The sequence below is a fragment of the Oncorhynchus tshawytscha genome, linkage group LG30 (genome assembly GCF_018296145.1).
Source record: "Oncorhynchus tshawytscha isolate Ot180627B linkage group LG30, Otsh_v2.0, whole genome shotgun sequence".
Classification (NCBI taxonomy): Eukaryota; Metazoa; Chordata; class Actinopteri; order Salmoniformes; family Salmonidae; genus Oncorhynchus; species Oncorhynchus tshawytscha.
Genome location: NC_056458.1, coordinates 13,180,190 through 13,203,498, shown reverse-complemented (window position 1 = coordinate 13,203,498; position 23,309 = coordinate 13,180,190). Strand labels below are relative to the sequence as shown.

General features: G+C 43.5%; 1 protein-coding gene across 1 annotated transcript in view; it reads right to left on the bottom strand.

Moving 5' to 3' along the window:
- The window catches only part of LOC112250276 (kinase suppressor of Ras 1-like), a 49,045-nt gene that overhangs the window by 13,078 nt on the left and 12,658 nt on the right, over window positions 1–23,309 (bottom strand). Inside the window, 1 exon segment of the mRNA XM_024420290.2 lies at window positions 6,341–6,481. Coding sequence (XP_024276058.2) covers window positions 6,341–6,481 — 141 coding nt within the window.

The following is a 23,309-nucleotide window of genomic DNA, read 5'->3' as shown; positions in this document are numbered from 1 at the left end:
TCAATGATGGCCTAGGGGCAGGGGCAGTACAACAGATTTGTACCTTGCCAGTTCAGGGATTCGATCTTGCAACCTTCCGGTTACTAGTCTAACGCTCTAACCACAAGGCTTCTTAAGCCCCGCACTAGGCTATAAGCCTGCCGCTTATAATAAGATGTAGACCGCGTAGATATTCCAAGAGAGTTCTCATCTGTATTATTCGTAGCCGTCTATTTACCACCACAAAACTAAGCTGACACTAAGACCGCTCTCAAACAACTCTATAAGGCCATTAGCAAAGAAGGAAATGCTCACCCAGAAGCGGCGCTCCTAGTGGCCGGGGACTTTAATGCAGGCAAACTTAAATCCGTATCACCTCATTTCTACCAGCATGGCACATGTGCAACTAGGGAAATAAAATCCTAGACCACCTTTACTCCACACACAGAGATGCATACAAAGCTCTCCCCTGACCTCCATTTGGCAAATCAGACCATAATTACATCCTCCTGATTCCTGCTTACAAGCAAAAACTAAAGCAGGAAGTACCAGTGACTCGCTCAATACGGAAGTGGTCAGATGAAATGGATGCTACACTACAGGACTGTTTTGCTAGCACAGACTGAAATATGTTCTGGGATTCATCCAATGAAATTGAGGAATACACCACCTTAGTCATCGGCTTCATCAATAAGTGCATCGATGACGTCGTCCCCACAGTGACTGTACGTACATTTGCCAACCAGAAGCCATGGATTACATGCAACATCCGCATCAAGCTAAAGGCTAGAGCTGCCGCTGTCAAGGAGCGGGAGACTAATCTGGACGCTTACAAGAAATCCCGCTATGCCCTCAAACGAACCATCAAACAAGCAAAGCGTCAATACAGGATTAACCTCTAGCGTCGAGCAATCCCGTATCCGGGAGCGTAATTATAGCCTCAAGCTCATTACCATAACGCAACGTTAACTATTCATGAAAATCGCAAATGAAATGAAAGAAATATATTCACTCACAAGCTTAGCCTTTTGTTAACAACACTGTCATCTCAGATTTTCAAAATATGCTTTTCAACCATAGCTACACAAGCATTTGTGTAAGAGTATTGATAGCTAGCATAGCATTAAGCCTAGCATTCAGCAGGCAACATTTTCACAAAAACAAGAAAAGCGTTCAAATAAAATCATTTACCTTTGAAGAACTTCGTATGTTTTCAATGAGGAGACTCTCAGTTAGCAAATGTTCATTTTTTCCAAAAAGATTATTCGTGTAGGAGAAATCGCTCTGTTTTGTTCATCACGTTTGGCTAAGAAAAAAATCAGAAAATGCAGTCTCTACAACGCCAAACTTTTTACCAAATTAACTCCATAATATCGACAGAAACATGGCAAACGTTGTTTAGAATCAATCCTCAAGGTGTTTTTCACATATCTATTCGATGATAAATCATTCGTGGCAGCTGTGTTTCTCCTCGAAGCAAACGAAAAATACACGCAGCTGGAGATGACGCAATAATTGCAACGGAGGACACCAAGCGGCCACCTGGTAGATGTAGTCTCTTAAGGTCAATCTTCCAATGATTTGCCTACAAATACGTCACAATGCTGTCGACACCTTGGGGAAACGACAGAAAGTCTAAGCTCATTCGTGACCCATACACAGCCATATAAGGAGACATTGGAACACAGCGCATTCAAAATCTGGGGCACTTCCTGTATGAAATTTCATCTTGGTTTCACCTGTAGCATTAGTTCTGTGGCACTCACAGACAATATATTTGCAGTTTTGGAAACGTCAGAGTGTTTTCTTTCCAAAGCTGTCAATTATATGCATAGTCGAGCATCTTTTCGTGACAAAATATCTTGTTTAAAAACGGGAATGTTTTTTTTATCCATAAATTAAAAGAGCGCCCCCTATATCCAAGAAGTTAAGATTGAATCCATCTACACCGGCTCTGATGCTCGTCGGATGTGGCAGGGCTAGAAAACTATTACGGACTACAAAGGGAAACCCAGATGTGAGCTGCCAACTGACGTGAGCCTACCAGATGAGCTAAATGCCTTTTATGCTCGCTTTCGAGGCAAGCAACACTGAAGCATGCACGAGAGCACCAGCTGTTCTGGATGACTGTGTGATAACGCTCTCGGTAGCCGTGAACAAAACCTTTAAACAGGTTAACATTCACAAAGCCACTGGGCCAGACGGATTACCAGGACGTGTTTTCAAAGCATGCGCGGACCAACTGTCAAGTGTCTTCACTGACATTTTCAACCTCTCCCTGACCAAGTCTGCAATACCTTCATGTTTTAAGCAGACCACCATAGTCCCTGTGCCCAAGGAAGTGAAGGTAACCTGCCTAAATGATTACAGCCGCTTGGCACTCACGTCTGTAGCCATGAAGTGCTTTGAAAGGCTGGTCATGGCTCACATCAATAGCATCCTCCCGGACACCCTAGACCACTCCAATTCGCATACCGCCCCAACAGATCCACAGATGACACAATCACACTCCACACTGCCCTTTCTCACCTGGACAAAAGGAACACCTATGTGAGAATGCTGTTCATTGACTACAGCTCAGTGTTCAACACCATAGTGCCCACAAAGCTCATCACTAGCCTAAGGACTCTGGGACTAAACACCTCCCTCTGCAACTGGATCCTGGACTTCCTGACGGGCCACCCCCAGGTAGTAAGAGTAGGTAACAACACGTCTGCCACGCTGATCCTTAACACTGGGGCCCCTCAGGGGTGTGTACTTAATCCCCTCCTATATTCCCTGTTCACCCACAACTGCGTGGCCAAACACGACCACAACACCATCATTAAGTTTGCTGACGACACAAAAGTGGCCTGATCACAGACAATGATGAGACGGACTATAGGGAGGTGGTCAGAGAATGGGCAGTGTGGTGACAGGACAACAACCTCTCCCTCAATGTGAGAAAGACTAAGGAGCTGATCGTGGACTACAGGAAAAGGCTGGCCGAACAGGCCCCCATTAACATTGACGGGACTGTAGTGGAGCGGGGTCGAGAGTTTCAAGTTCCTTGGTGTCCATATCACCAACGAACTATCATGGTCCAAACATACCAAGACAGTTGTGAAGAGGGCACGACAAAACCTTTTCCCCCTCAGGAGACTGAAAAGACTTGGCATGGATCCCCAGATCCTCAAAAGGTTCTACAGCTGCACCATCGAGAGCATCCTGACCGTTTGCATCACCACCTGTTATGGGTAGTGTGAACAGCCCAATACATCACTGGGTTCAAGCTTCCTGCCATCCAGGACCTATTTAATAGGCGGTGTCAGAGGAAACCCCATAAAATTGTCAGAGACTCCAGTCACCCAAGATATAGACTGTTTTTTCTGCTACCGCACGGCAAGCGGTACCGGAGCGCCAAGTCTAGGACCAAAAGGCTCCTCAACAGCTTCTACCCCTAAGCCATAAGACTGCTGAACAAATCATAAAATCGCCCCCGGACAATTTACATTGACCCCCCTCCCCCCCTTTTGTACACTGTTTGTTTGTTACCTGTGCATAGTCAGTTTGCCCCCACCTACATGTACAGATTGCCTCGACTGACCTGTACCCCTGCACACTGACTCGGTACCGGTGCCCCCTGTATATAGCCTCGTTATTGTTATTCTTATTGTGTTACTTTTATCATTACTTTTCACTTTGGTCTCCTTGGTAAACATTTTCTTCTTCTTGAACTGCACTGTTGGTTAAGGGCTTGTAAGTAAACATTTCACGGTAAAGTCTACACTTGTTGTATTCGGCGCATTCGACAATTTTTTTATTTGATTTGACTTGACTTTTTCCACATTTTGTTACGTTACAGCCTTATTCTAAAAATTATTAAAGAGTATTTTTTTCCCATCAATATACACACAATACACCATAATGACACAGCAAAAACAGGGTTTTCTATTAATTTTTTTAATTAAATATCACATTTACATTAGTATTCAGACCCTTTACTCAGTACTTTGTTGAAGCACCTTTGGCAGCGATTACAGCCTCAAATCTTCTTGGGTATGACGCTACAAGCTTGGCACACCTGTATTTGGGGAGTTTCGCCCATTCTTCTCTGCAGATCCTCTCAAGCTCTGTCCGGTTGGATGGGGAGCATCGCTGCACAGCTATTTTCAGGTCTCGATCAAGTCCGGGCTCTGGCTGGGCCACTCAAGGACATTCAGAGAATTGTCCCGAAGCCACTCCTGTGTTGGCTTGGCTGTGTGCTTAGGGTCATCGTCCTGTTGGAAGGTGAACCTTCATCCCAGTCTGAAGTCCTGAGCGATCTGGTGCAGGTCCTCATCAAGGATCTGTTTGTATATTGCTCCATTCATCTTTCGGGGGGGGTGTATGCCTGCTCCCCGTAAAGTGCTGATGTCAGCCTGGCTAGCCCAGGACAGGTGACTCACTGGCCAGGTCTAACCCCCACTCACAGTTCAACACAGGTGTGATCACTGAGCCAAGAGGAGAGGAGCACCTTGTCCACCCCCTACTGGCCTGAAGCATGTTGTGTTGATGAGAATGAACCCTGTAACCTTAGAGCTTAAACCATTGTCTCACCATCCTCAACAAGCTGAGAAGATTTTTCTGGAAATACTGTATCTAAGTCAAGAACATACTCCAGAAAGCTTCCTTTTCGAGTAACAAAAAACATTCAGTTGCTTACAGATATGTTCGACTATCGTTCCGGTTAACATGCAGCTTGTAGGAGCAGGCTCACCCAGTTAGAAGGCTTGCAGGAGGGCTGTCACAAGGAGGCTTTTTGCATCACTTGCAATTAAGCCCATAAGATACACACAGACCTGCAAGAAGCTCTCAACCTAATATCCACAGATCGGCTGGTTATGTAATATTATGTACATAATGAATACAATGAGACAAGCTCCCTTCTTGGCTGAGTACACCCCCAAACAGTGAGTGTGCAGACATGCAGCACTGGTGGATTCTGGGTCAGCTGTGCCTTCATGGTTCACACCATAGAGATCCTAGTATTGTAAGTCCTAATTCTATGGTTCACACTGTCACTGAAGTGGGTTATAGCACCCAGGATGCAGCAGCAAAACTGCTTGAATGGCTGACTGATGGGAGTTGTACTGTAAAGGGAACTTGTTGGATGGAAGAGGGCATCATAAAGCTCCACTATAAGCACAAAAGCCCACTGGCATCCCTGGTATTTTGTAGGCTGCATTTCTGTCCTATCCTGCTTGCCGTTTGTTCACAGGGAACAGACAGACCACTGGCCAATGAGTAAAAATAGAGCAAATGATGGAGGGAGAGCATGAGAGAGACAACGTAAGAGAGATGAGAGAGAGAGACAACGTAAGAGAGATGAGAGAGACAACGTACGAGAGCATCAGAGAGACAACATGAGAGAGACAGCGTAAGAGAGATGAGAGAGACAACATGAGAGAGACGAGAGAGAGACAACGTAAGAGAGATGAGAGAGAGAGAGACAACGTAAGAGAGAGCATCAGAGAGACAACATGAGAGAGACAGCGTAAGAGAGATGAGAGCGACAACATGAGAGAGACGAGAGAGAGACAACGTAAGAGAGATGAGAGAGAGAGAGACAACGTAAGAGAGAGCACCAGAGATACAACATGAGAGAGACGAGAGAGAGACAACGTAAGAGAGATGAGAGAGAGACAACGTAAGAGATGAGACAACGTAAGAGAGAGCATCAGAGAGACAACATGAGAGAGACATCGTAAGAGAGATGAGAGAGCGAAAACGTAAGAGAGAGCATCAGAGAGACATCGTAAGAGAGATGAGAGAGAGAGACAACGTAAGAGAGAGCATCAGAGAGACATCGTAAGGGAGATGAGAGAGAGAGACAATGCAAGAGAGAGCATCAGAGAGACAACATGAGAGAGAGACTGCACATTATGTACTGGCTAGGCCCCAGCCTAGGCCCCAGCCTAGCCAGTACATAATGTGCGCGCCTGGGGAGACATGCAGATACAGTAAAGCGGCAGCCAACAGTGGTGTGGTTGAGAGAGAGAGAGAGAGTGAGAGCGAGAGAGAGCGCGAGAGAGCGAGAGAGAGAGGAGATGAGGTTGCACGTCCTGTTAAAACTAACACAGCTCAACAACTTAACTTCAACGAATCACGACCCGCCATAGGATATCAACAGTGACACTGGTTGGCTGCTATTTAAATTATCTCGGCCATTTGAGAAAGAAAATAATAGCTGCGTTCTGTGTACACATACTGTCCACATCATGGAAAGTAGCATAAATATAACTTAATTTATCTTAATTTAAGATGATAGTAAATGAAGCAGACTGATTTTTTTCAGTAATCACATACTTTCCACACACACACACACACTTCTAGGACTTACCTCAATGAGCTCAGGTCTCAGGTTGATGGTGCGCAGCCAGTCCCCCAGCCGTGGGTAACTGTCCAAGGCCTGAGGCCTCTCTGTCTCTGGCACTTTCTGCTTACACTGCAGCTGCTTACAGATGTACTTCATCAGCTTCACCTGCAGGGGGCAACAGAAAGGGCCACACAACAGATAAGGGAGGGAGGGGCAGGTTAGTGAGAAGAGAGGAGATGAGCCTGGATAAGCTAGCTGGGAGCAGGCCAGAGCCAGGGCCTGTAGGATATATACTACTCTTCCCTGTGTTGTTGTCGTCAACTGTGTAGTTTAGCGTGACAGGAAAATATAGGTGAATTGAAAAGACCCATGAGCCTAATGGACAGTCGAACATAGCTACAGCAATTATGGCCTGCACAATTTGTATGCGCACTCATTCTTTGCAGAAATAGTACATAGAAAACATTAAATACCAGGGATACATTAATTAGACATTTTAATTACGCTCTGATTATATGTTGCTGAATTCTTCTCTGTGCGTCATACTTCCATAAAAAATGTTCTTGCACATGCAAATAATTTAACAACTGATCAACTAAACAGAAAACCTACAATAGACACTATATTCACTGGTAAATGAAAGCCAGAATAAGACAGCCCCTGACAATGCCAAGCCATGTTTACAGTATGTCTATGCTGGAGTTTTAACAGATCCAAAGCCACTTATCAAATATTGGACAAGGCCAAAAAAATGTAAATCCTATAAAACAAACATGGCTGTCAAACAGACAACGAGGGAATGTGCTTAGGGCTGTTATGGTGATCGCATTACCGCCACACCAGTGGTCACGAGTCATGACGGCAGTCAAATTCCACACGACCGTTTAGTCACGGTAACTTGGCTTCTCAAAGCTGTGATGCTGTTGATGGCCATTAGTAGCCTACCAAACTTGCTAACTACCTGGTACTCAGCACTCTATTCTCATTCTAAATCACTTTGACATCAATGCAAATGTAATTGAAAATCCAATCAAACACTTCATGAGAGTCCATGAGCTCATGTTTTGCAACATTTCTATAGGCTATGCAATTGTATGAGAAAACAGAGTTGATGACCTCTATTAAAAGGAGGATGTTCCCATTAGCTTTTCCCTGGAAAAACGTCCTCCATTCGGTATTTAAGTGCATAGATGACATGTATTTCCCCCCCCCTGCCCCTGTTTTGAGACAGGTGCATGATAATGGTCCATTCTAAATCAAAACACATTTGACACATATTATTTAGTATATGTAAAGACCAGATTAAATCAAGAACATGTAATTGGGCTAATTGGCACAGCGGTCTAAGGCACTGCATCTCAGTGCTAGAGGCATCACTACAGACCCTGGTTCAATTCCAGGCTGTATCACAACCGGCCATGCTTGGGAGTCCCATAGAACACCACACAATTGGCACAGTGTCGTCAGGATTAGGGTTTGGCCGGAGTAGGCTGTCATTGTAAATAAGAATTTGTTCTTAACTGACTTGCCTAGTTAAATTAAAAGGTTCAAAAAAATTATAATCTGATGGGTGACAATATTAGCCTATCACTTGTGAATGATATATTATCACTTGTGAATGATATATTATCACTTGTGAATGATATATTATCACTTGTGAATGATATATTATCACTTGTGAATGATATATTATCACTTGTGAATGATATATTATCACTTGTGAATGATATATTATCACTTGGGAATGATATATTATCACTTGGGAATGATATATTATCACTTGGGAATGATATATTATCACTTGGGAATGATATATTATCACTTGGGAATGATATATTATCACTTGTGAATGATATATTATCACTTGTGAATGATATATTATCACTTGTGAATGATATATTATCACTTGTGAATGATATATTATCACTTGTGAATGATATATTATCACTTGTGAATGATATATTATCACTTGTGAATGATATATTATCACTTGTGAATGATATATTATCACTTGGGAATGATGCTTGTAAGTCAAGAAACAAAGCATGGCTTTTTTAGCGTCTTTTTCTAATCATAGCAGCACACCTCATGTAGCCTAGCCCATAGGCCTATATGTTTCGATAAGGTTTGTATTACAACTAATGTGGCCCAATAAAACTTCTTCAAATTAAGCACAATCCTGGTTTAGAGCACAACTGGCATACATAAGCAGCGGGTGAGTTTCAACTTTGGGGAAGATCATTTACACCATAAAAAATGCACCTTTATAAGAAAAGCATTATATGCATAATCTCATTTGCAGTCACTTTTGAGAATTGATAGCATTTTGGAACATTCGCGCTTATAGTCTACTGTCGTGTACGCATTGCTGCACTTAGGTGAAGAAATAGCCTAATGGTTCATCAACATTTTAAGCTAAGAGTTCTGATGTGTTGTATCAGACTAATTGCTTAAAGAATATTTTTTGATGCTAGCGGTTGTATTAATTTGAGATCTATCGCATTCCACAATCTCCTTGACTATGTTTGGAAGATTTATTTCTCGCACAGAATATGGCAACTTTTGTACTATGGGTGATAGTAAATTGACATAGGCTAGTGCTTTTGCTGTTTGTTAGTCCTGCTCATTTTGTTGGCTGACTTAAAGTAAATGTGGACAGGTCTTCCAACACCTTCAATATGCCCCTCGGAAATTGGATAAGGACGCGAGCAGTTGCGTCCCTGATGTGTCGGTCTTCACTTGTAATCTATGAGAAGGAGCCGATCACGAGACGGGCATTGGCTAATAAGAATTGAGCTAACTGGGAGTGCCATGTGAGTGAGAGGTGCTTCTGAGAACGCAGAAGGGGATTACAATTATTATATTCAGCCCAATGGTCACTGGCCGCAAAAGGCATGGATTTCTTTAGGGGGCATTACAGCATAACAAAGGGGATGACGCTGGGAAATTCGAGGCATTATCAAGTGCTTGTCAAATTGTGAATGAGAGACTGATGACGTGTGTGCAGCCTGCACAAAAAAAACAAAGTTTTACTTTTTGCAAATCATCATTAGTCGCACCATGCAGCCTTAGAAGTTATTAAAAATCTAAACATTTAGCCCAACGTATGTATTTCAACTAAAGTTGAAAGTTCAACACAGAGTAGCCGCATGTGCGCACTCAAATCGTTTGGAGAAAATATACTTTCGATTTTATTCAGCTATGTTCAATTGCATTCTTCCTACTATAAAATAATGCCACGGAATTCTAAGCAAATCTTGTCTGCTAAATGAACTAGTGTAGCCCACAGCCATATGGGATAGCCAGAACAGCACCTAACATAAGGATAACTCAGAGTATGCTATTCTGTTCTTCTGAAATAGACTACATTGTCTTCATATCATGTTTCTTTAGAACTGTCGAATATAATTAATGGATTTATTGTGATGGTGTAGGCTACATGGATATATTGTGATGGTGTCGGCTACATGGATTTATTGTGATGGTGTAGGCTACATGGATTTATTGTGATGGTGTAGGCTACATGGATTTATTGTGATGGTGTAGGCTACATGGATTTATTGTGATGGTGTAGGCTACATGGATTTATTGTGATGGTGTAGGCTACATGGATTTATTGTGATGGTGTAGGCTACATGGATTTTTTGTGATGGTATCGGCTACATGGATTTATTGTGATGGTGTAGGCTACATGGATTTATTGTGATGGTGTAGGCTACATGGATTTATTGTGATGGTGTAGGCTACATGGATTTATTGTGATGGTGTAGGCTACATGGATTTATTGTGATGGTGTAGGCTACATGGATTTATTGTGATGGTGTAGGCTACATGGATTTATTGTGATGGTGTAGGCTACATGGATTTATTGTGATGGTGTCGGCTACATGGATTTATTGTGATGGTGTAGGCTACATGGATTTATTGTGATGGTGTAGGCTACATGGATTTATTGTGATGGTGTAGGCTACATGGATTTATTGTGATGGTGTAGGCTACATGGATTTATTGTGATGGTGTAGGCTACATGGATTTTTTTAGACTTTTTAAACTGTAGATGTTCAAAAAGGTCTGCATCAGTGGCTTGGAGGCTGCGTGGAAGCCAGGAGATGCTAAACGTGTTTATGTTAATTAACGGTAAATTACAGTGAGAACGGCAGTTATTTGCTTGACACATCACCGGCTGACAAAATGTCATGACCGCCACAGCCCTAAGCGGGCTTTACAGTCTTTGATGTTTGGACTGTGGTAGAACACTGGGGAGATTAAGCAGTTTCAGACACATGTATGCACACGCACACACAATCCTTCTCCCATAATGTGAGGAGAGGCCAATCTGAAACATGAATTATTCCAATCACGCAGACACACAATTTATTAATTCTACAACATGGCGTTTCTCCTCCATATATGTTCTCACACAGGCAGTTATCTGACTGGATTTTATTTTACCCTCCCTCTCTCCTTTTTTTGCTTCGCCTCCAGCAAGCAGCGCTGTCAAGTAGATATAAATAGCTGTTATTATATGGAAGGGAACAGCGAGCTGGCCTTCTCATGAGGGTGTCTGCACCGCTGGCATGGCAACCAAGTGTCATTGGAACATTGCAGCCATTGAAGGCAGGGGCATAGTGACATCACAGTCCTGGAAGACGCAAAGTTCACAGCGAGGCTAGCAGACAACCTCACAGCCATCACTGGACTGGCCCCCGACTAAACATACCTCCCCCTCAGTGACCATGTATCAACATGTCAGCCCATGAGCTTTTGTTTTTCTAGGTGCTAACCCAGGTATCACATTGTTCTTTCATCTGTCAAGACCGTGGGATCCATTTTTTTCTATTAAAAGACGTCATAGGCTGTTCACATAATAAACAAAACAGTGAGGATGCTTACATTGCAGAATATGTGAAAGCACTCCACCATGATCGTCTACAAACAAACAGAGCACTGGCTACCACATTCATTTTCCAGCTCTGCAGAGAGGCTGGACACAGACAGGCGGCTAGGGGTGAGAGGATATGCCACCCCCCCCTCTCTCTCCTTCTCTGAGAACAGGTAGTGGCAGCACCTCTGTGTTGTGGTGGATGGTGATGACGCAGGGAGCAGGGCAGTCTAAGGGGAGAGGAGGCGAGGCCTGTACAGCTGACACCGGGGAGGAGGGCTCGCCCGCTGAGACGGCCCTTTCACCAGCACCCAGGGCAGCAGCTTGCTGACGCACAGCAAGCCATGTTACCATTGGGGCGCTGGCCATTAAGCCAGTCATCCTTTTCACCCCCCCAGCCGCCTGTATCTGCTAATCAGCACTTTAATAAGTGAAGCCTCAGTAACTGGCCTAGATGCCATTCAGGGATGCCAAGTCCATCAAGTCCACCTCATCCTTCACCACACACAAACAGACCCCCTCCCCCACACCTAGTGACTGCTAAGATTACATGCCACCCCCCCCTTCACCTGATATCTGATGTACTGATAGACATCACAACATCTCAGGCCCTGCTGTGTACCATCCAAACAGCACACCAGACACCACTGCCCTAATGGTGATTGTGCACATTAACACTGGGATATCAAGAGATGTTGTATGGAACATGACAGTGGAAAAATAAAACAGATGAGACGGAAGCAAAAAAAACTACGATCAGGCTGGACGCTCACGTGGCATGTTAATGACTGAACATAGTGGTCTATGTTAGTGATAGTGATATAAACACCTCAGAAGTTGTCCAGAGGATGTCTGAAACTCGAGCATTACCACTACTTACTGCTGTACTTTAATATAGCAACATTGAGGACCAGGCAGGCTCCACTCCTTGTTTCCGGCCTTCCCAGGTGACTACCGGATGAGTAACTCACAGCTAGCCTGGCCTTCTCAACTCCATGCAGTGCTGGGCTCCAGTATAGTGTGTCTCCTTATCTCCATCTGGGAGTGTCCATTACAGCAGGACGCCTTGGGCTGCAGGCCGCACCGCATGGCCATGAAATGAGCAGCCAGGTATCACTCTACTCCACCCACCAGCGTAGCCGCGGGAAGATGCATTTCACGGTCAAGTCTACACCTGTTGTATTCGGCACATGTAATAAATACAATGTGATGTTTTGAGTTGTGGGTGCTAGGAGGGGTGTGAGGGGGGAGAAAAATCCCCTTTATAGTAAAGCATTGCATGCATCGCAAATCGCATTTGAGTAGTGGCATACAATGGAGCATACATGTATTTGGGGATGTTTTATTTTTGCAGGGTCTGGGCGAAAAAAATAAAAAGGGCCATTGCATTTAATTTAGAAGACAGAGTATTTTTTAATACCACACAAATGCCCAAATGTAGGCTACTGTGCAACTGACTATTCAGATAGGATGCAATTGTGAAACTTTCTTAATTTTTTTGTATTTAGAATCATTTGTTTTATCATCATCATCATTATTATTATTCTAGGCCTACTTATTAATCTAAACCAGTTCTTTAATTATGCAAAAGGTGTTGTTTCATTATGTTGGGACATATTCATTGGTTAAATTAAGTTCGAGCTGTCTTTTTAATTTTGCTCAGCATTTAGTTTAAGACAGGTTATAAGTAGGCCTTTTGTAAAATAAGTAACATTTGCCTATTGCTGTCATTTGTTGGGTACGGTAGGCAATATCCTTCCTTCGTAGGTTTAAACCAGTTCCCAAGTGTTTTGTTTGCTTCTGTTGAGCCATTTTCTTTGGACAAATGAAGTTCCAGCTGTAATGTTGTGTTTGCTGTAATATAATATCTGCTCATATTTTCCAAATAAACGAATGGCTCGACTTACTTTTGATATTAACTTTTGTGATGGTTTGGTGTGGCTATTAGCCTATTATACTGCAGGCCTATGATATGAAGGCAGTGCGCACCTGCACTGCATCGGTCTCTGACAGATGATCTTGAGGTGAGGAAGAATGTTTTAAGCCTACCAGAGTTAATCCTATAATTTAACAATATAATACTTATCTTTATAAAAAATATTGTGATCGAAAAATTGCGAATTAGACTTTCTGTAGGCCTATATCTTTACACAGTAGCATATCTGACAAGGATAAAGAGATGTTGGTGTTGGTATCGTAGCATGCCGCTGGCATATCTCCATCTCTCGCTCTCTCTGGGGCTAGGCCTAAGATTCTCTTCCTTTATCTATATACTTAACAAAAATACAAACACGCAACAATTTCAAAGATTTCACTGAGTAACATTTCATAAGGAAATCGGTACACACACACACACAGTTAAAGTCGGAAGTTTACATACACTTAGGTTGGAGTCATTAAAACTTGTTTTTCAACCACTCCGCAAATTTATTTTTAACAAACTATAGTTTTGGCAAGTCGGTTAGGACATCTACTTTGTGCATGACACAAGTCATTATTCCAACAATTGTTTACAGACAGATTATTTCACTTCATCACAATTCCAGTGGGTCAGAGGTTTACATACTCTAAGTTGACTGTGCATTTAAACAGCTTGGAAAATTCCAGAAAATTATGTTACGGCTTTTTAAGCTTCTGATTCACATCTAATTCACATCATGAGTCAATTGGAGGTGTACCTGTGGATGTATTTCAAGGCCTACCTTCAAACGCAGTGCCTCTTTGCTTGACATCATGGGAAAATCAAAAGAAATCAGACACGACCTCGTAAAAAAAATTGTAGACCCCCACAAGTCTGGTTCATCCTTGGGAGCAATTTCCAAATGCTTGAAGGTACCACGTTCATCTGTACAAACAATAGTACGCAAGAATAAACATGGGACCACGCAGCCATCATACCGCTCAGGAAGGAGACGCGTTCTGTCCCCTAGAGATGAATGTATTTTGGTGCGAAAAGTGTAAATCAATCCCAAAACAACAGCAAAGGACCTTGTGAAGATGCTGGAGGAAACCAGTACAAAAGTATCTATATCCACAGTAAAACAAGTCCTATATCGACATAAGCTGAAAGGCCGCTCAGCAAGAAAGAAGCCACTGCTCCAAAACAGCCATAAAAAAGCCAGACTTCGGTTTGCAACTCCACATGGGGACAAAGATCATACTTTTTGGAGAAATGTCCTCTGGTCTGATGAAACAAAAATAAAACTGTTTGGCCACAATGACCATCATTACGTTTGGAGGAAAAAGGGGGAGGCTTGCAAGCTGAAGAACACCATCCCAATCGTGAAGCACGGGGATGGCAGCATCATGTTGTCAGGGTGCTTTGTTGCAGGAGGGACTGGTGCACTTCACGAAATAGATGGCATCATGAGGCAGGACAATTATGTGGATATATTGAAGAAACATCTCAAGACATCAGTCAGGAAGATAAAGCTTGGGTCTTCCAAATGGACAATGACCCCAAGCATACTTCCAAAGTTGTGGCAAAATGGAGAACAAAGTGAAGGTATTGGAGTGGCCATCACAAGCCCTGATCTCAATCCTATAGAAAATTTGTGGGCAGAACTGAAAAAGCGTGTGCGAGCAAGGAGGCCTACAAACCTGACTCAGTTACACCAGCTCTGTCAGGAGGAATAGGTCAAAATTCACCCAACTTATTGTGGGAATCTTGTGGAAGGCTACCCGAAACGTTTGACCCAAGTTAAACAATTTAAAGGCAATGCTACCAAATACTAACTGAGTGTATGTAAACTTCTGACCCACTGGGAATGTGATGAAATAAATAAAAGCTGAAATAAATCATTCTCTCTACTATTATTCTGACATTTCAAATTCTTAAAATAAAGTGGTGATCCTAACTGACCTAAGACAGGGAATATTTACTAGGATTAAATGTCAGGAATTGTGAAAAACTGAGTTTGAATGTATTTGGCTAAGGTGTATGTAAACTTCTGACTTCAACTGTACACACACACACTAAAAAGTGCGACATGTAAAGTGTTGGTCCCATATTTCATGATCTAAAATAAAAGATCCCAGAATTTTTCCACACACACAAAATGCTGTGCACAAATTTGTTTTACGCTTGAGGTGTCACTACAGACTCCCTGGTTTGGGGCGGTGCCCAATCGGCCCAGCATCGTCCGGGTTTGGAGGGGGTAGGCCGTCATTGTAAATAAGAATTTGTTCTTAACGGAATTGCCTAGTTAAATAAAAGGTTACATTTAAACGTTCAAAGTTAAAAACAGATGAAGTAGATCAACAGATGAAATAGGTCATGACAAACTTCACAGGGTGGTGAAAGTGCACGGTGATCTTGATGCTCCTTTCCAATAAATATCGAGGGTCTTATTCTGGTGACATGATGATCAATGCTTGACCGACGTTTGACAAATAAAAATATTCTCACTCTAATCCATTATAATCTCATCATGTAGACAAGCCTACCCACACAGCCTACCTGCACTGTACCCACACAGCCTACCTGCACTGTACCCACACAGCCTACCTGCACTGTACCCACACAGCCTACCTGCACTGTACCCACACAGCCTACCTGCACTGTACCCACACAGCCTACCTGCACTGTATCTGTGAGCTGTTGGCTAGAGCACACGTGCCAAGACCAGAGTAGACACGTTTGCTATTTAACACAACAGTTTCTGTGACAACTATCGGTACATGAAAACTTAAGCTAAAAAGTAAACTGTGTGCACCAAGTCATCACACAATTTGTTATCCCCAACAAGTCAGTTTGGTGGAAACATATCACTGGTGAAAAAAAAATCTGCATATTTTCTTAAAGTGGATTTTAGAATATTCACATGAAAACCTGTTGCCAATTGGATGGAAACCTAGTTAGTAACACTGACTCAACCAATGATGCAGAGGAAGCATAGGCTACTCATCAGTGATGGCCAATGCGCTCATGCCACTATCTCCAGATAAGCTACATTGAAAAACAGTGCCGTTTACTCAGAATCACTCAAAGGTTGAGAAAAGAAGTGGTTTGCTTCTACAGACAGATCAGTCTTCTCTTTTCAGAAGTAGGTATTTGCTTTCCAAACGGTAGGCCTACGTTTCTCTCGTGATTGTATTTAGATTTTTGTGAAAGGCAAACTGACCGCTGCATCCAAACAGAAAAAGAATCCATAGATGGCAGTTCCTATTCAAGTCAGGACGGGAAGCCATTGCAAGTGTAGCCATTAGTTTAACAGTAAAAGTGCCAGGGTTAGAGGTTCCAAAATCTGTCTATGATTATATCGATGGCCACAACGCAACAAGCTGTCCTATATTTGGTGTATTATTTGGAATAATTGTATTAATGTCTGTTCAGACAATTGTTCTTCTTCTTCGATTACTCCTAAGAACTTTTTTCCCCCTTCAATTTATCAGGGAAAGCACCCCAGCACCCGTACTTTTCACGGCTATGCCCACCAGTCACCTCTCGAGTGCTGGAGATACAATGAGCTAAGCATGCCTTTTCTCAGCTCATTCACTCACACACGTAGTACACACTGTAGAAACATAGACACACTTTGGGCGAGAGAAAGTGCGGCCTTGGGATGAAAGAGACAGCTTGGCTCTGCGGCAGCGGTTAACAAAGGCCTCTCCACTGCAGGCGAGAGGAAAGAGTAGGAGAGAGAGAAGGGAGCATAGAGGAAGAGAGGAAAGGAGAGAGGGCGTCTGGAGGAGGACCTGAGGAGGGGTCAGGTCAACAGCCTGGGCAAAGGGGCCCTCCATAGACCACTCCAGCTCCTCGGCTGCCAGACAAGTACTAATTGTACTGAGGGCATAGATCGCCCTCCTCAATAAAAGCTACATTTTTATTCTTCCCCTGGACGTGTGACTGGGAGAAAGAAACCCAGTCTATTTGAGAAGTGAATAAACTGAAAGTGGGCTAAAGAGAGTTGACTTGAAGAGAACTTGATATGATCTGACATTGCTCGTCCATATATTTATTTATTGTTAATTCCATTCCTTTACTTAGATGTGTGTGTGTGTATTGTTGTGAAATTGTTAGATATAACTGCACTAGAAACACAAGCATTTCACTACACCCGCAATAACAACTGCTAAACACATGGATGTGACAATACAATTTGATTTGAGCAACAAACTCAGACAGAAGGCCAAATATGAATGGGAAGCAGCATTTTCTTTTTGACTAGACCCATTGAAGCCTCAATGGTACGATGTCCACTGAAGGTAATAGTATATTACTGAATCACTTCAAATACAGACTGTCTGACAGGGCTGGTTAAAGGGAGCCCGATCCTATTCATTTAGGCTACCATGCCCACAACTCCTTATATTGACACAATGTGTCTGGACTTTAACCATTGTTCTGGGTGCAGGCATTTGACCTTTGAGGTTAGCCATTGAGAGGCCTCATGCTGTGGGTGGACAAGAGGGCCAGTAAGCTTCTTCTTGCCGACAACAAGCTGTCTTCACTGTATCTCTTCTCTTCTTTTAGTGGAGTGACAGGATGTGAGCTGAAATTGAGAAGATCTACATTACATTTCCCACAGAGCAGGAATGACACTAGATTCATTAGACTTCTGTCTGAAATTCTCTCTGTGTAGTTTAAAGGGTCAGGAGACATTTTAACTGTAAAAACTATTTAACATTTGTAGTAGGCCTACATAGTAACAGCCAACGTGACAATTTCCTCCTCATATTTTGCAACTGTGAGTTGCAGACTGAAAAATACTGTCTCATTTGTGGAACATAATGGTATTGTGTAGTTGGACACCAGAGACATCAGTCACAAGAACCACACACACACAGAGGTAGATGGGGATCATTCAGCAGCACAGTGAACAATACACTGGTGCAAGAGTGTTGTCAGGTTACCTAGCAACCTCACTCCAGAGTCGTCAGCAACATTGTTTAGAGTGGGATTTTCCCATAGACATGTAACAGAAAATCTGAGACCGTACACCTCGATATGGAATATCTGTTAAAAGTACACCTCAGACTAGACACAATTCTGCAGTTCTGCTAAATAAAACACATATCGAATTAGGTAACATTTGAATAACAGCACCTTTTCTATAGAAAGATCCAAATCTGGAGTAGCGTTGTACCATTCCACAGATCCCAGACATGACGTGTGTTTTAAAACACTGAAATCCTCAGTGGGCTTCAAAATGTAACAGAGTCAGATTCACAGATCGATAGATTCTTCAGTCAGCCCTGTGATGATCAGCTAACAACAGGTCTGTGTTAGGTAGAGGATGGAACTCATTGACTCATATAGATGGGAGCCTGGTAGAGGATGGAACTCATTGACTCATATAGATGGGAGCCTGGTAGAGGATGGAACTCATTGACTCATATAGATGGGAGCCTGGTAGAGGATGGAACTCATTGACTCATATAGATGGGAGCCTGGTAGAGGATGGAACTCATTGACTCATATAGATGGGAGCCTGGTAGAGGATGGAACTCATTGACTCATATAGACGGGAGCCTGGTAGAGGATGGAACTCATTGACTCATATAGACGGGAGCCTGGTGGGGGATGGAACTCATTGACTCATATAGATGGGAGCCTGGTGGGGGATGGAACTCATTGACTCATATAGATGGGAGCCTGGTAGAGGATGGAACTCATTGACTCATATAGATGGGAGCCTGGTAGAGGATGGAACTCATTGACTCATATAGACGGGAGCCTGGTAGAGGATGGAACTCATTGACTCATATAGATGGGAGCCTGGTGGGGGATGGAACTCATTGACTCATATAGATGGGAGCCTGGTGGGGGATGGAACTCATTGACTCATATAGATGGGAGCCTGGTAGAGGATGGAACTCATTGACTCATATAGATGGGAGCCTGGTAGAGGATGGAACTCATTGACTCATATAGACGGGAGCCTGGTGGGGGATGGAACTCATTGACTCATATAGATGGGAGCCTGGTGGGGGATGGAACTCATTGACTCATATAGATGGGAGCCTGGTAGAGGATGGAACTCATTGACTCATATAGACGGGAGCCTGGTAGAGGATGGAACTCATTGACTCATATAGATGGGAGCCTGGTAGAGGATGGAACTCATTGACTCATATAGACGGGAGCCTGGTGGGGGATGGAACTCATTGACTCATATAGATGGGAGCCTGGTAGAGGATGGAACTCATTGACTCATATAGACGGGAGCCTGGTGGGGGATGGAACTCATTGACTCATATAGATGGGAGCCTGGTAGAGGATGGAACTCATTGACTCATATAGACGGGAGCCTGGTGGGGGATGGAACTCATTGACTCATATAGATGGGAGCCTGGTAGAGGATGGAACTCATTGACTCATATAGATGGGAGCCTGGTGGGGGATGGAACTCATTGACTCATATAGATGGGAGCCTGGTAGAGGATGGAACTCATTGACTCATATAGATGGGAGCCTGGTGGGGGATGGAACTCATTGACTCATATAGATGGGAGCCTGGTAGAGGATGGAACTCATTGACTCATATAGATGGGAGCCTGGTGGGGGATGGAACTCATTGACTCATATAGATGGGAGCCTGGTAGAGGATGGAACTCATTGACTCATATAGATGGGAGCCTGGTGGGGGATGGAACTCATTGACTCATATAGATGGGAGCCTGGTAGAGGATGGAACTCATTGACTCATATAGATGGGAGCCTGGTAGAGGATGGAACTCATTGACTCATATAGATGGGAGCCTGGTAGAGGATGGAACTCATTGACTCATATAGATGGGAGCCTGGTGGGGGATGGAACTCATTGACTCATATAGATGGGAGCCTGGTGGGGGATGGAACTCATGGACACATATAGATGGGAGCCTGGTGGGGGATGGGGTAGCCTGACAAGCCTCAGATCCCACCTGTTAGTCTGAAAATGGGGGTTGAACAACACCATGGAAACGCTTTAGTGCCTTGAAGAGATGAGTGACAGCCAATACAAACCAAGTCACCAGAGAGGAGCCAGAGAGACACCAGAACGCCTGTCTGACACAAGGGACAAAGTCCTACTGTTCCATTTGTTTCCTCAAGATTCGGCAGAAATAACCGTCTTGTACTCTCAGAAACATTGGATGACAGCCTTACTTTGATGTCTTTGCCAATGACAGCATTGCCTCTCTGCAGGAGAATTATGCAAGACTTCTTTCCCAGGGAAACAGAACGTACACTATGAGGTAATATCAGATTTCTCAAAGATAAAACAATCTGTGGTAATAGAAGCCCCCTTCAAATGTACATGACTCTCTGCAGTTTCTATTGTCACATGTTATGTGCCATTATCCTTTGGTCCCCTCAGAATTGTACAGCAGTTTTTAAAGGCATCTGCCGTCTGTGGTCATATGACCCACATGGATTCTGAATCTGCCCCACAGAAGCCCACAAACTGCACCATTCCCATCTGGTATTATGTGCTGGCTTTTGTCTTCACAATTGTAAATCAAACCATGATCAATGCTCCATTTTCAAGAGCAAAATAAATGTGCCAGTTTGTCCATGAGTGTTTGATGGTTCTCTTCTAAAACATTGTTTTAGTCAGAAAAAAAATAAAGTATAAAAAAATACTACAGGTCTTCGTAACTGGAATAGGTACAAGAACTCATCAGTACACAATAGTATCACCATCAAGCAAACAGGACCCAAGTGACAAGCAGGCAGGACCCAAGTGACAAGCAGGCAGGACCCAAGTGACAAGCAGGCAGGACCCAAGTGACAAGCAGGCAGGACCCAAGTGACAAGCAGGCAGGACCCAAGTGACAAGCAGGCAGGACCAAGTGACAAGGAGGCAGGTGAAAGTGACAAGGAGGCAGGACCAAGTAACAAGGAGGCAGGACCAAGTAACAAGGAGGCAGGACCAAGTAACAAGGAGGCAGGACCAAGTAACAAGGAGGCAGGACCAAGTATACAAGCAGGCAGGACCAAGTATACAAGCAGGCAGGACCAAGTATACAAGCAGGCAGGACCAAGTGACAAGCAGGCAGGACCAAGTATACAAGGAGGCAGGACCAAGTATACAAGGAGGCAGGACCAAGTGACAAGGAGGCAGTACCAAGTGACAAGGATGCAGTACCAAGTGACAAGGATGCAGTACCAAGTGACAAGGATGCAGTACCAAGTGACAAGGAGGCAGGACCAAGTGACAAGCAGGCAGGACCAAGTGACAAGCAGGCAGGACCAAGTGACAAGCAGGCAGGACCATGTGACAAGCAGGCAGGACCAAGTGACAAGCAGGCAGGAGCAGGCAGGACCAAGTGACAAGGAGGCAGGACCAAGTGACAAGGAGGCAGGACCAAGTGACAAGGTGGCAGGACCAAGTGACAAGGAGGCAGGACCAAGTGACAAGGAGACAGGACCATGTGACAAGGAGACAGGACCATGTGACAAGGAGGCAGGACCATGTGACAAGGAGGCAGGACCATGTGACAAGGAGGCTTTGTTGCGTTTTGTCTTTTCGCCTATAGCTTCATCTGCCCTTATCCACTGGCCCCATGCGGTCCAAAGTAGCATTAATAAAATGTGGGCGGCCCCCGTCACAGTCACTGTGTGCACTGGTCTCAGGGCAGCACAGCACTGTGATCTGGCAGATAATGAACATGGCACATTAAGGCCTTTGTGATGGGCCTAAATGTTAACAAACGGCTGTGACGTGATGCTGCATATTAAGCAGCCCCAGGTAACAACATGAATATGCCACAAATCACCACAGCCCACCACCATTGTGGCACGATGTACGGAGGCACAGTGATGCATGGTGCAGGGAGGGAGGAAGGGTCACATGTGCCACGGGCTTTGTGGCAGGGCTGGGCGCCCATCGTCCGTGGGTGACTGTCAGAGACAATGGCCCACTGCACTGACCCCTCCGTCATCGCTGGCTGACCCCACAGGGAGGGGCTGGGGGATTGGCTGGCTGCTGCCACTAATCCTCTGTCCTTATGTTGTTTAAGGTTAGTCCCCGTCTGGTTTGTCCTAGCGACAGCCCCAGCAACACACAGCCCGGCCTTGCCGACACACCATACAAAGCTCAGAAATAGCTTGGAATTTTAAGTGTGTGAACATTACTGCTCATCTTGATAAGCAATAATGACTATGAAATTAATCATTTCAACACTGTTTTATTGTATGCTCAAAAAAAATATATCATACCACCAAGACATACTAACCTCCCGTTATTGGCAATGGTGAGAGGTTAGCATATCTTGGCGGTATGATCTTTGACTCTCTGTAACTTTCTCATTCATCATTAACCACAATTCATTCTGGGTTATCCGTAACCATGGTAGCATCCACATTAACGTAAGTGTTTAGAAACATATTATATTCTTATTTACAATAAAAGTGATTCCAAAATGACACATAACATTATTTACCAGTCATTTCTACTGGGCACAAAATCATTTTGAAACACTGCAAATGCATCCAACAAGTTTGTAGATTGACGAGCTTAATGTAGTAGGAATATGGGACCAAATACTACACTTTTAGCTACTTTATTTCTAAGAATCTTTAGGACTGTCAATTTTGACCCTACCTTTGAGATTTTTATTTATTTATTACGTGTTAAAGAAAATCTCTTTCTCTGAGCAACTATATTAGTATAAAATAATATTTGCCCATTTTTTTGGAGTGCAAAATATAGCTCAGTATTTTTAGTAATTATTTTCCACAGTTCTAATTGCTCATTTTTATCAAACGTGTCAATAATTTCGGACCCCACTTTACTGCTGCCTCAAGACATACAACACAATAGGACAATTTAAGGATTGCAATTGCATCAAGGCCCTGAATCAATTGGTAGATCATTGTTGAGTGTTTTGGGTTACACGTTGACATGAGTCAGAACAGCACGGGGGCAGGCTAATGCGTGTCTTCTCCTGAGTTACAGTTGAAACCAAACATGCATTATTATCTAACCAGGCAATTCCCATAGAACTTAAGAGTAGGTGTTCAAGCTGGTGTTGCATCATTCTCTGAATCTAAATGGTTCTCTAAATCTAAGGCGCTTTCTGTTAGAGAGCAACGCATCATTATTTAGGAATTTAGATTAAACTGAATTCAATTGAGAAACACAAAATGCCTCAAATACATTATTGTGTAACCATGCTGTATAT